Source organism: Lygodium microphyllum, chromosome 18 (genome assembly GCF_053477565.2).
Source record: "Lygodium microphyllum isolate KBCC chromosome 18, Lygodium_microphyllum_v1.1.10, whole genome shotgun sequence".
Taxonomy (NCBI): domain Eukaryota; kingdom Viridiplantae; phylum Streptophyta; class Polypodiopsida; order Schizaeales; family Lygodiaceae; genus Lygodium; species Lygodium microphyllum.
The window spans coordinates 27,428,081-27,442,196 of record NC_141152.1 but is presented as its reverse complement, the minus strand read 5'-3'; the positions used below and the strand labels follow the sequence as shown (position 1 = coordinate 27,442,196).

Here is a 14,116-nt window from a genome sequence, read left to right as displayed (position 1 = left end):
CGCTCATATGGGAGTGTCGGTGATCAGTAGGACACTGGGGCACTTTTTACTCTCGGTAGGAGAGGTTTTTTCCCCCAGACTTATGGTCTTATTGTCGTATATACTTATGTGCTTATGTTGCACACATTTGGGCACTTAGTGTGTGTCGGGTGTGAACACCCCCTACAACCCTAAGGTTTAAGGGTTGTGCTTTGTACTTTCTGGTTACACTCATTCAGTCTATTCTCTCTTGGGTGTCGTGCTTCAACTCTGTCTCTCACTCTCACATTGTCTATTGAATCCCGGCTGCACCTCGATCCTTCCATCTCACATTTGGTATCAGAGCAGTCTTCTGTCTGCTGTCTGCAGCCCCTGCCAGCTCTGCCTAGTCGACCAGTTCAGCAGCTCCCACTTGCAGCTCGTCTGCCCGCTAGCACCGCCTGATCCTGCTCGCCTTCTGAGCGTGCCCCTGCCCCCGTCAGTCTGCTAGCGTTATAGCCCTCCAGTGCAGCTCCACCAGTGCACTGTTCGTCAGCGCTACCCTCGTCAGCCCATGCGCCAACTAAGTCGACTGTGATCCTGTTCGTCAGCACTGTCGCCAGCTGGCTCGACTGTTCACCCACGTGACTTCCGTCAGACTGTCCTGCCGCCCGCCTGACGACCAGCCAACCCGCCCGCCCGACGACCAGCCACCTGCCACACAACTCGCGACTGTCCTGCCCACCCGTTTGACGCCTCCACGTCAGCTCGCGACTGTCCTGCCCGCCATCTGACGAGTCCACGTCAAACCTGTCACTCTGCTCGTCCGCCCTGACCACGTCAGGTGTGTTTTTCTTTAAAAACTAAATTTTTAATTTTAGTCCAGAATCAATTTCTGGCAGAGGAGGTTCATACGCAGCAGGGACCGCAGGCACAACACAGGTATGAGATAAATATCATGCAAATTTATGGACTGGATCATCAGAAATTTTGGGGCTTTTGTGTATTTTGGGGACAGCTGCATATGAACTGCTGGTACAGTCACAGAAAGATTGTTTTGACAGAAATTTTGGCAAAATTTTTGGGGATTTTGATATAATAGTGTTGCAGTGCACCGTTTGCACCTTGGGAAGCGTGCATTAAAAGACAGTTTTCTGATAGAGTACGGCCTTGCACATTAATTGCAGAAACGTGTTTGCTGCAATTTCTGGAAATTTGTAGGTTTCCAGTTCATACTGCTTTGACATTGCTCATTTTGTCTTTGGAAATTTGTCATCATGGCAAATCAGGGAGGTGATGTCTTTACGTATGTATCCAAGGAAGACAGATTGGACGGAAACAACTATTCGCTTTGGTCATTCATGATGAAGAATGTATTAATGGCCAATAATTTATGGGATTATGTCAGTGGAGAGGAAACTCGACCGGGAGTTGTAGCTCCCATTACTCCTCCTCCCCATGGCGCACGTGGACAACGGGGACCTCAGCCCGCTCCACCTCAGCCACTTCCTCCAAGAACTGCAGCTCAAAAAGCTTAGGATACACGTGATGCATAGGCCTTGTCGCTGATTGCTCTGGCAGTTCAGCGGTCCATCATACCTCATATCCATTCGGCATCTTCTTCACGAGATGCATGGTTGACTTTGGAGCATATGTTTGGAGGAAAGAATGAGACTCGGACCTCTTTCTTGAAGAAAGAGTTGGAAACTCTGAAGATGCATGAAGGTGATTCTATGCAGGATCACTTAAATAAGATTCAGGACTTGAGGGAGCAGCTCATGAATGTAGATGAGTATTTTTCGGATGCACAGTTGATATCCACCACCTTGAATTCCTTACCTCCTTCGTACTTGTCTTTTCATACTGCATTGAACCTCACCATGAGGATTGCTGAGCACCCACTCACTTTTATTCAGGTGGTTAGTTTGCTTCTAGAGGAGGAGCAAACACTGAAAAATAGTGGTGTGGATGCTATAGTCTCTGAGCAGGCTTTTGTGGCAAGACAGAAAGGCAAAAACAGCAAGGTGAAGAATGCTCCACAGAGTTCTGGCACTTCGGGCACATCGCAGAATCAGACACAAGGGGGGACGCAAGCAAAAAAAGGAAAATGTCATTATTGTAAGAAGCCCGGCCACTATATCACTTAGTGCAGGAAGCGCATTGCCAAAGAGAAGAAGGAGTCAGGAATGTCTGTTTCTACTACTTCTTCCACTGCTAGTGAGTCCGCGTCCTTTGTTGTGGACAGGGACTATTGTTTTTACACTTGCAGTTATGACATCTCTAGGGCCGATAGAGCACTTAGCTCTACAGAGGATGCTGACACTTGGTTCTTTGACAGTGGTGCTTCTAGACATATTACATCTCACAGAGATTTGTTTGCTTCAGTTAGTGCACCTCCCGTTGGGAAATCGGTACAGTGTGCCAATAGTGTATCATACCCTGTTCGTGGTATTGGGGAGATTCAGCTCACAGCCATTGATGGCTCTATTCTCCGCCTGCAGGATGCTTTGTTTGTGCCTGGAATCAAGAAGAATTTGCTTTCTATTTCTTCTTTGGCATGTTGTGGTTTGCAGGTCACCTTTGATGATGACCGTTGCATGGTTAGAGAAAAAGAATGCATGACTTTGGTCTTGACAGGATCTTTGTGTCATGGTTTATATGAGTTGGATGCTCTTTCAGTAGATTAGTCGGCATACTTGACATCCACTCTTACTCCTCCTACGATACAGGCGGAGTTATGGCATATGCTCGTTTAGGGCATGTAAACTTTGGTAGCTTGAAGCTTTTGCAGCGTACTCAGATGCTGGATGGCTTACCTCCCTTGGAGAGACCTCCTGAGCAGTTATGCGAGGGATGCATTTTGGGAAAAATGCATCGGTTCTCATTTCCTCGTGATGTTGCTTTCAGAGCAACAACCAGATTGCAGTTGGTGCATTCAGATGTTTGTGGGCCTATGCAGACCATGTCATTGGGCGGTTGTTATTATTTTGTGACATTCATTGATGACTATACACGTTTTTGCTGGGTCTACTGTTTGAAAAAGAAGTCAGAAGTGTATGATGCATTTTTGGCTTTCAGTGCACTTGTTGAAAACCAATCTGGATGCAAGATTAAGACTCTCCGTTCGGACCGAGGGGGGGAATACATGTCCTCTATGCTGAATTCTTTTTTGCAGCAGAAGGGCATAGTCCATCAGTATACTACAGCTTATACTCCACAGCAGAATGGGGTAGCAAAGAGGAAGAATCGGTCACTCATGGAGATGGCCAGATGTATGCTGAAGGCAAAGAGCTTGCCTCATAGTTTTTGGATGGAAGCAGTCATGTGTGCTTGCCATATTTTGAACAGATGCCCTACCAAAGCCTTGAAGACCATCACACCTTTTGAGGCTTGGAACAGCCGTAAACCTTCTGTTGGCCACTTTCGTACCTTTGGGTATCTTGCCTATGCCCATATTCCACAGGTACTTAGAAAAAAATTGGACAACAAGGCTGTTAAGTGCATTTTTATGGGATATAGCAATGAGAGCAAAGGCTACAGACTCTATGATCCCGTTACAAAGAAGGTTTTTGTCAGCAGGGATGTTGTTTTTGATGAAAAATCAGAATTATCCTTGGCTGGTTTGGATACATATTAGGCTGCCCGTGATGTTTTTGAAGGGCTGCTGCCCATTACTTTTGGTGATTCAGCTGGAGGTTCAGAAAATGAACCTAATGTTCAGCCAGCTGCTCCTATGGAAAGTGCAGAAATTCAGCCATTGGCTGATCGGAATATTCAGCATCATGCTGAAACTAAAATTCAGCAAGAGCTTGCACACAGTCAGGATGCTAAACAGCTACCTAGATGGTATTTGCAGACTATGCAAGATAGTCCTTTGGATGCATCCATGGCTGGTCGTACTAGAAGGCAAACTCGTTTGCATGATTGGGCACATACCATGGAGTTTATTATGGCAGCAAGTACTTTTGATAATGAAGAGCCTGAATGTTATGAGGATGCACAACACAGTGTGCATTGGATGGCAGCTATGCAAGCTGAATTAGATTCTATTACTAAGAATCAAACTTGGGATTTAGTGTCCTTGCCATTTGGGAAGAAAGCCATTGGAACGAAATGGGTCTACAAACTGAAAAGGAAAGCAGATGGATCCATTGATAAATACAAGGCACGGCTTGTAGCTAAAGGCTACGCACAGAAAAATGGCATTGATTATGAGGAGACATTTGCTCCTACTTCCCGTATGACGACCATCAGGTCTATGATTGCTTTGGCTGCACATTGTGGTTGGACAATGCATCAGCTAGATATCAAGACTGCATTTTTACATGGGGAACTTCAAGAGGAAGTTTATGTACAGCAGCCCGTTGGTTTTGTAGTTGAAGGCTCAGAACATTTGGTATGCAAGCTTAAAAAGGCACTATATGGTTTGAAACAAGCTCCTAGAGCTTGGCATGCAAAAATAGATACTTTCTTGCTTGGTCAGGGGTTTCTAAATAGCTCATCTGAGTCTACCCTTTACGTATGTAAAGAAGGGGGATCTATGCTGATTATATGTCTTTATGTTGATGACCTTTTGCTCACTGGAACAGTTGTACCCCCATGGAACTTGGACTGAAGTTGTCATTACATGATGACAGTGATTTGTTTGATATACATACATATGCTCCTGCAGTTGGATGTCTTATCTATCTATGCAACACTAGGCCGGACATACAGTTTGCAGTTTCAGCTTTGAGCAGGTATATGCATCAGCTACGTATGTCACATTGGCAAGCTATCAAGCGTGTTTTTCGTTACTTGCAGGGTACTCAATCTCTTGGGTTGCTTTATGCCAAGGGGGGACCATTGCAATTACATGCTTACAGTGATTCTGATTGGGCGGGTGATTATGATACACGTCACTTCACTAGTGGCAATTGTTTCTTTCTTGGCTCTTCTTTTTTTTTCTTGGCTTAGCAAGAAACAATCCACTGTTGCCACATCGTCATGTGAAGCTGAATACAAGGCAGTTTTCACTACCACAGTTGAATGCGTATGGCTTAGACGCTTGCTAGCTGATTTGGATGTATCTGTTACGGAGCCTACTCCTTCGTTCACTGACAGTCAGAGTGCCATTGCAGTGGCACGGAACCCAGTGTTTCATGCTCTCACGAAACACATTGAGATTCATTATCACTTTGTCAGAGAGAGGCTACATGCAGGTGATATCAGCCTTGTCTATTGTCCTACCACCAGTAATGTGGCAGACATCTTCACCAAAGCTCTTCCTCGTGACAAATTTGAAGCATTTCGCGATGCTTTATATTTGATATCCTTTGGTGGCGGATGATCCTTGTACTCTTGATCACTCTTTACTCCAGGGGGGTTTGTTGGGTATTTGACTCACGCCTCACTTACCCCTAGGCTCATATGGGAGTGTCGGTGATCAGTAGGACACTGGGGCACTTTTTATTCTCGGTAGGAGAGGTTTTTTCCCCCAGACTTATGGTCTTATTGTCGTATGTACTTATGTGCTTATGTTACACACATTTGGGCACTTAGTGTGTGTCGGGTGTGAACACCCCCTACAACCCTAAGGTTTAAGGGTTGTACTTTGTACTTTCTGGTTACACTCATTCAGTCTATTCTCTCTTGGGTGTCGTGCTTCAACTCTGTCTCTCACTCTCACACTGTCTACTGAATCCCGGCTGCACCTCAATCCTTCCATCTCACATTATTTAGGGATTGAAGTCTAGCAAGTGCCTGGAAAAATCTTTCTCTCTCAAAAGAAGTATGCATGGGAGATCTTAAAAGCATTTGGCACGACCGAGTGTAAGGAGATAGCTATACCTATGGAGGTTAATGTGAAGTTATCCATTGAAGATACATCAATACTAGGAGACATTGGGAGGTACAGTAAGTTGATTGGCAGCCTCATCTACTTGTGAAACACTAGGCCAGATATCAGCTTGTCGTTGGAGTTTTGAGCAGGTTCTCAAACAAATCGCAAGAAAGCCATTGGAAAGTTGGGATGCGGGTGCTCAGATCCTTAAAGGTAACTCTTGACTATGGTATCACATACTGTTCTGGAATTGCTCTTATGGAAAACTATGACTCGGATTGGGCAGGTGATAGATTCTAGGAAATCAATTTCTGGATATTGTTTCTGTTTAGGTTCAGGAATTTTCTCTTGGATTAGTAAGAAGCAACCAAATGTGGCATTGTCTTCTACTGAAGTAGAGTACAAGGTAGCTTGCTTTACTGCATGTGAAGCAGTATGGTTAAGGAGGATTCTATGGCATATGGAAGTATAGGATGAAGATCCAACAGTGCTAAGATGTGACAATTAGAGCTGCATTGCCTTTGCCACAAATCGAGTGTTTCATGCACGCACCAAACATATTGAGATTCAGTATTACTATATGTGTGACTTGATCGAGGATGGGATAGTAAAGTTGGTCTATTATCCAATGGAGAAGAATGGGACAGATATTCTCACCAAAGCTCTTACAAATGATCTCCTTTGAATTCATCTTCAAAGACTCGGTATTGGATCGAGAATGTAGTTCACCTGTGGGTGGACATTGAGGGGGGGGTGTTAGATATGCTCAATCCCCCACCCTCGTAAGGTGCAACCAATGATCCATGGTGCTCTAAGTTGTAAGGCCCCCATTATGAGAAGAAGCCCTGTGTGAGCATAGACATTGGGTGGTTCTTGACTTATATGTCAGATGAGGTCTATGTGACCGGATGGCAAAAAGGTGACCTTTGTGGATCTAGCCTTTGGGTTAGATAGAGTTGTTATACTGGTAGCAACTCCAGGCACAATGCATCGAGTTGCAAGGTGTGGGAGTTATGAAGAACCCCTATTTTGGGGTTCGGGGGCTGTGGAAGTGGCCCCTAGCTAGAGGGTCTCAGGGGGGCTAACAACCCTTATGACGGGGGTTCGAGGGCAGCTCCCTCGGCCCCCAACGATAAAGGGAATATTTCCTAGAATAGTTTGTGGCCGACTAGGGAAGGTTTATAATATGGTCGGACTTGTTGACCAGACTACCTTCCCGCGCTATAAAAGGAAGACCCCTCTAAAGCCATTGTCAATCTATCTTTCACCCAGTTAGAGTTCTTCCAACTATCCTAAGCTCTTCTCCTATCATCTGTCTAGATCACCATCTAAGCTTCACAATGGAAGTGCATGGGTGGACACAACCATCTTTGTATTAGTTCGTTTGAAATTAAAGCAGTCTCTATCCTTCTCACATTTGCTGTGTGTTCTCTATTCCTTGCTCAGATTCTGTGCGCCGTGTCGTGTAATTTCTACACCAAACTGAACCTGAACAAGGATAAAGGTAAATAAGATGTGTTGGTGGCTGGTGCTAATATGACCAAAAGAAAAGTACAAAGGATAAGCAGAAGAAAAATACATGGGGATGGTAGGTTTCCAAAGAAATGCATAAGGACTAGATCTTGGATGCATGTTGAAGTTTCTCCTCCATAGACATTGATTTACCTTGGATAATATGCATAAAACTTGAAGTTTGGGAACTTCTGTATGTGCCCTTTCATTGTACATACATTCAAGAATGCTTTAATCAAAGTTCAAACATACACTTTATGTGATTGTGGAAATATTGTATATCACTCCTAATAGACAGATGCAGTTTGTTTGCAGAAACATTTGGCAGGCAGCAGGGCCATTTTATGGGTTATAATATTTTTAGCTGCAAACCATTCCTCGTTTTCTGGAGTAGTTGTTTGGGCCATGAGACATTTGCAACCTGTTTTGGCTTATCATGGTCCATGGAATAGATGGCTGGTAATGTACATTTGCACTTCTGTATAGATTTGTGAAATTGCTACCGTTATGCTCCTTGGGCTTTATCCCATAGAGAAAATGTATGGGCTCAAATTACTGTCTATCCTTGGCTGCAAAATTCCGTCATTGTGGGGATATCAATAATGCCCACAGAGCAAATGTATGGGCTCAAATAGCTGTCTATCCTTGGCTGCAAATTTCCTTTGTTGCAGGGATTTCAATAGTGCTCCCTAGTAGATGGATAACTCTTTTGGACATTCTCAGATGTTAACATTTGAAAGGGAAACATGGGCTGCATTTGCTTGTGAATCTTATGCTTTACAAACAATGTGTATTTTTACACATATTATAACGAATACTGTGCCCGTTGGGACAGACTGTACTTACCAAATGCTACTGAGCTTGGTGCAGTTTCGTGCAAGCTTTGAAATATGGTCTTGTCAAAATTGTGTGCCTTGCGATGAACAGGATAGAGGATTTCATTATCTTTGTGTAAGGTTTTTGTATTAAATAATAATTTTCTCCTGCATCAGATTTTCATAGTGGATGAAGTTTGACATGTGACAGACAGTCTTCGATTGGAAATGCTGGATGATGTACATTATGCGCTGTAAAATTCAATTTTTGCATGCAACATGTGAGGCACAGTCATGTCAAATATTACATGGGTCGCATTAGATAGTATGTTCAAGAAGCGAAGTTATTTCAGCTCTAGGGAACCCAAGCCTTGCTGCATTTCAGCGGACAGCCACCTGCAGCAACCAGTGATATTTGCATTGTGGGTGGACAGCCACTTTTGGCAATCCCGAGTCTGTGTTCTTGCAGCTTCTAAGAAGGTGGATAACCAACACCTTATCTGATGGGGATTACATTAGAAAGATGGAGCAGCTTCATAGTGAGTTTGTCAATGGTGACTTGCAAGAAGATGGTTGCAGTTGAGGATATGCCAGTCACACTGCTGACTCAACTCCTCGTCTGATGCTCTGAATGACCGGAGGTGCTCATCTGAGAGGACATGCAAGGCTTGAGGCAGTAGTAGACTTCTCTAATGTGTGTAGAAGGAACAACATGTTCACAAACTTCTCTGCTGAAGACCGGAAGAGAGCTGCTGCAAGTAGATGGAGAAGTGCTAAAGATCAGGCCAGGAGGAGAGAGGGAGGCAGGGAGCAGCTAGGAGTGCGGTGGCTGCTAGCAGTGGTAGCTGATGAGGGCCAAGACACAGGCGGGTGCTCAGTTAGGGAAGGGGCAATCTTGGCAGATTGCAAGGGGGAGGCTGGGAGAAGGTGGGCAAGCAGGGAGGTGCATGTGTGGGGTCTGCAAGAGAAGGTTGGGGGGGGGGGGGGGCAGCGAGGGACACAAGAGGGGGGAAACCGGTGCACGTAAGGGCCCTGGGGCTACAGTCAGTGAAGGAAGGGGGGTCGGCTCCATGTACAATGGAGTGGTCTGATTCCTATTGCTCTGTCAAATGCTTAAAACACAACAGCTAATTTGCACATCAGTTCCAGGAATAACCTACTAAGATACTGCACAATTTCTAAATAATTTTGATTCTTCAGTAAGATAATTGAGGAAATAAGTAGATAAGTCTGGCCAAGTATTGTCACCTCTTTTGTGGTTCTTTATGAATTCAGAAATGCTTAGTCATAATCTAGTCCAGATATTTGAATCCCAATCGAAAAGGGATAGAAGAAATGTACTGCATAGTTGCCAAGAGATCCGAAAATTTATCAGACTAGAAATTGCATACATATAATGAAAAATCTAATTAGCTCATTACTAATAGTGAAGCATAGAATTTTCCTAGTGCCCTCTCAATGGTCATTCTTAAGTTGATGCTTATATACTGCTCATGTCTATTGGGAGATGGGGCCTGCATTTGTCAGGTCAGAAAGCCCTATACCATAACAAAACAACGGGAGAGGTGGACTGAAGACGAGCATCATAAATTTCTAGAGGCTCTGAAGCTTTATGGTAGAGCATGGCGACGTATTGAAGGTTTACCCTGGAATCTTGTAACTAATATTGATTAGGGAAATCTTATTTCTTATCAGGGGAGTCTCATATGATTGCCTCAGACCCTGCTTTTTTCTCTCAACTAGTCATTTGAACTTTCAGTATTCTCAAGCATTCAAAATTACTGTCAATGTAGAACATGTGGGAACCAAGACTGCTGTCCAAAATCGCAGCCATGCACAAAAGTTCTTTTGCAAGGTTAGAATCAATTCTCAATTGCCAAAGTAACACAGATTATTTAGTGTTTATTTTGGGCCTGTATCAGTGTCGTGTTAATTTGCAGTTCCCTTTGAGGCTTTCATTGCAAGTATGTATCATCTTTTAGGAAGAAATAGCATTTGATAGTTTGAAAGTGCTGGTTCTGCTGCTTTTGTTTTGATCTGGTGATTCATGTGGCAGTACAACAACTGGTCGTCATGATTAGGCATTACATTATGAGCAATTAGCTGCATTTATTCCTCGTCAGCAGCTGGTCAGCTAGTTTTCTGGCCACCCTACTTATTTTATTGCTTTGTTTTATGCTATATATAGCCATTAGGCAGCCTGCCCTTCATCACTTGTCTTTTCAGGTGTTGGCGAGAGAGATTGGCTTGAGGAGATACTCCGATAGCCCCTTGTATATCTGCCTTTTTCATTTCAGCATTCATTGACTGCAGATGTCTGTGTTCTTTTGTCTCTTTTCCCTCTTCCTCTTCTCTTGTGTTCATTGTCTTTCAGTCTTGTCCATACACTTCCGCATTCGTTGCACTGTGACAACTCCTCCCTGGACTGGTACAGCAGATTATCTTCATCATTATAGTCTGTTTTCAGCTTCTATTGCCACCCTAGCACCCAGGCGACACACCCAACCATTAGCCACTTTGTGGAGGCTTCATTTGCAGAAAATTCAAAACCATTTACAGCAAATTACACCCTCTTCATCAGCCCTACATCAGATACTTGCGTTTTTGTGTTTTCTTCACTCTTGACGACTGTATTTGGCTTTGTACAGTGCTTTCCTTCATCTTTCAGCATCTACTTTGATATTCTACTGCCCGAAGGACTGCATTTCGCTCCCTTCATTGTGCAGATTCCCTTCAGTGTTTGCTGTACACTCAATCTTTCTCCCCGCAAACCTTACCGTCTCTCTGATATGGTGTGAGTGCATACCACTTGCGTCTAGAGAGGGAAGACAGTGCTGGAATCCCATGTATTGAGAAAAGCATCTCTTCTCCTCCTCATAGTCTCCAAACTGCCTTGTATTCTCTTCCATCTCCTATAGAGAGTATGCACAATCTCAGTCCAGATCTTGGAGAGAGTCTCTTAGTAGATATGTCCAAAAATTCAATAATGTAGCTACATTTGGCTGTCCATATGTACCAAGCTATAATGCTAGCTATGAGCTCACATCACAAGTTGACCTGAAAGAAGATAGGTATGACTTTCCATACATCCTCATATCCATAAGATGGGTCTTTGTCTATGACCCGAGCAACCATTCCCCACATAGCAATATGTCTCCTCATGCTCCCCCTATGTGGTGTGAAGGGAGAGGGCCTCTATTATAGCCAAGCCATGCACCAACTGCTAGACTCTTGTGTGCTAGTAAGCAATGAAAGAGTGAAATCTTTCTTGGTCTGAAGTTGTCCTTCAATCTCGTCAAGAGGTTTGCCAAGAAAGGCTATGATATACCTTGGTTAGTCCAATGCTGAGTTGTAGCTGGCACCACTCTAATCATGCTCATTTATATCCTCCTCCCTAGCTTGGTCATATATCCAAAGGAGGACATATCTTGTGGTGTCTTTGGAAATGGTTCTCTCCATACCCACTCCCTAGGGTCCCACTGAAGTCTCTACAATAGTCTTCTTCTATATACCCAATGTCTCCATCCATCTATCATGCAAGTCTAAGGGTTTAGGTGTAAGTATCAATTTCCGTCATAGTGAACCAAAACTCTAATTCTCTATCAACCTAATTGATCTAGGTCCTCTTGTTTAACTCTTCCATCCATCTCTATTGAGAAAGTAAATACACTCTCCATTGGTGGCTGCCATTGCAAGGAGGATCTGTCCTTTGGTGAAGATCCCAATTCAAGTCTGCAAAGTCTCTATGTCAATCCTCCATTCTGGGGATACCACTTCCCTGATGGTCTCCATTATCGCTATAGCCCCCCTAATGCCTCGAAGATTCTATCTTTGTATATAAGCCGGCAGCTTAAGAAAGGCAAACCACTCCCCCACTATGGAAGCTACTTGTGAAGAGAACCTCCCCCAATATAGAAGGGTCCTCTCTCTAATGGTGTGGCCTCTATTTGTCCTAAGTAGCTGGCTGAAGGAGAAGTTGCTACCTCAACTTCTTTTCAAAAGTGATAACTAGGTCAATATGGTGAAGTCATTGATATACTAATCTCCATGCCTCTATAACAAATGAAGCAAATCTGACCTCAAAACTGTTCCCAAGCCCTATAGCTCAGATGTGTTGAAATATCCAATGTATGCTAGGCTATCATGGACCACTGATTAGGAGCAATGGTCTCTAGTATTCATAATTGTAGCTTCTTCCATGGCTCCTTGCCAGGAAGAAGGTCCCTCACAATAAGCTTTACCATCAATGCTCTACTTTGATTGTTTGGAGCAACAATCCCCAAACCACCCCTAGATCTGGGCTGAATGATAGCATCCTAGGCTACCTGAGCTCTTGTAGGGTTACCATCTCCACCTGACCAAATGAAACTCTTGATGAGTTGCTTCACTTGGCCCATGCATGACCTAGAGAAGGCCCAACAGGAAGTAATATACCACATAGCAGGATATGTTTGTTCGGCATGCTTTTGCAAGAGTTAAATTTGTGACTTATCACTTACAGTTTGAAAATCTCATAAAAGAGGATGTACATAGCTGGTGGTAAGAAGAATGAGCTTTGGTCCTATGCTATACAGATAGCTGAAAAAGGAAAGATTACCAGGTCCAAATTGAATGATGTAGGTAATTGCATTAGAAGAAAGATAGGCTAGAAGGACCTTGTCGATTCTTTTTCTATGTATGCACATATTGCCAAAAGCCAAAATACTGAGGTGGTTGTGGAAGAAAAAATGGAAATGGGATGATGGTAATGAAGGGACATCAAAGAGGACAGCTAAAGGAGTTGTTAAGTCTAATTCTGAACAACGTATGCCTCTTGCAAATTCTTCACTTGATGTAACCTTGGAAATTACAGAAAAAGGGAAAAAGCAAGATCAAAGTAAAGCTTAAGCCAAGAATTTGGCTTATAAATTGCAGTCAGATATGGAGATGACCACTGATTTGAAGAAAGTCTTGAAAGAGAGGATTTTAAATAGCAATGTGGAATTTATCTTAGATGAATTTCTAGGAATCACAAAGAGAGAATTCCATGATGAACATTGATATTATCAAGAGGAAGTGCCAAATTGTGGGTGAATCACCGAGTATCAGCTTGCAGGGTGAAAAATATGAATTATCTTTGTAGGGCATACACGGTATTCAAAATTCTAATGGGATACAAGAGCCACAAGAAAAAGATGTTGAAAATGCAATCGTATGTAACCATACTTTCCAAGAGGTAAAGCAGGTTCATTTCATGGAAGAAGAAGCACCAGGTTTTATTTTGAGAAGTCATTATACAAAGAATCATCGGGCCAAAACTATGATAGAGACTCTTATTAAAGTGGGAGATCTAGAGGAGCCATGTATTACAATGTCATGGGTCTGAGATAAATGTGATAACAAGAAGTCTTTTTCATTGTGGGAGATGGCCACTTGATATGGATCATGGATGGAGGATGCGGGCTGCTAATAATGCAATAGGGGATTGGTATGTTGCATGTCCGAATGTCAAAATCACTACTGGGGATGTATAGGATAAGCAACACTTCTTTGTATAGGATGTTTCTACATACCTTGTAATTCTTTGGCAGCTGTATATGACTGCAGTTTGCATGGAAAAAAAGGTTATTTGATGATGGATTTGCTTATGCTAGGGTAAGAAGCTGTGATGGAAAGGGGGTTGTGCAGTTTCTTATAGTATATGTGAATCATGAGATTAATCGTAATAGTCTTTGGGAGTATCCATTGCCCTCGAATTTTAAGGAACTCAAAGAGTCTTGTGAGAAGGTGGTTTTTCAGCAAGTGCCATTATAAAGTGGGACTATGATGGTGCTGAAAGGAAAAAGCTCTCACCTCTTTTTGTAGGCACATATGCTTTCTTTGCACGATTTGTAACATTTTCAGCGAAGGGTTTGGTTTGCTTTCGGAAAATTAAAAATATGCATAGATTTTTAAGGCAGTTTGTTCATAAGGGTCAAGAGAAGTTGAGGCAGAATGGATGGCTTGATTTTGATGAATGTATTTTGAGACT

The 14,116-nt window shown here is 43.1% G+C and overlaps 1 protein-coding gene across 8 annotated transcripts in view; it reads left to right on the top strand.

Moving 5' to 3' along the window:
* LOC148020703 (uncharacterized) overlaps positions 1-14,116 on the top strand; it is a 75,454-nt gene that overhangs the window by 13,246 nt on the left and 48,092 nt on the right. For 2 of the 8 annotated variants that reach the window (XM_087698498.1, XM_087698499.1), the window contains exons 4-5: positions 9,634-9,745; positions 9,900-9,961. The exons of 1 other annotated variant lie outside the window; for it this stretch is intronic. In XM_087698498.1, the coding sequence (XP_087554624.1) occupies positions 9,634-9,745; positions 9,900-9,961 (174 nt within the window). Of the gene's footprint in view, positions 1-6,866; positions 7,751-9,135; positions 9,746-9,865; positions 9,962-14,116 lie in introns of those variants that run through there. 5 more of the 8 variants (XM_087698496.1, XM_087698497.1, XM_087698500.1 and 2 more) reach the window with 5 other exon arrangements.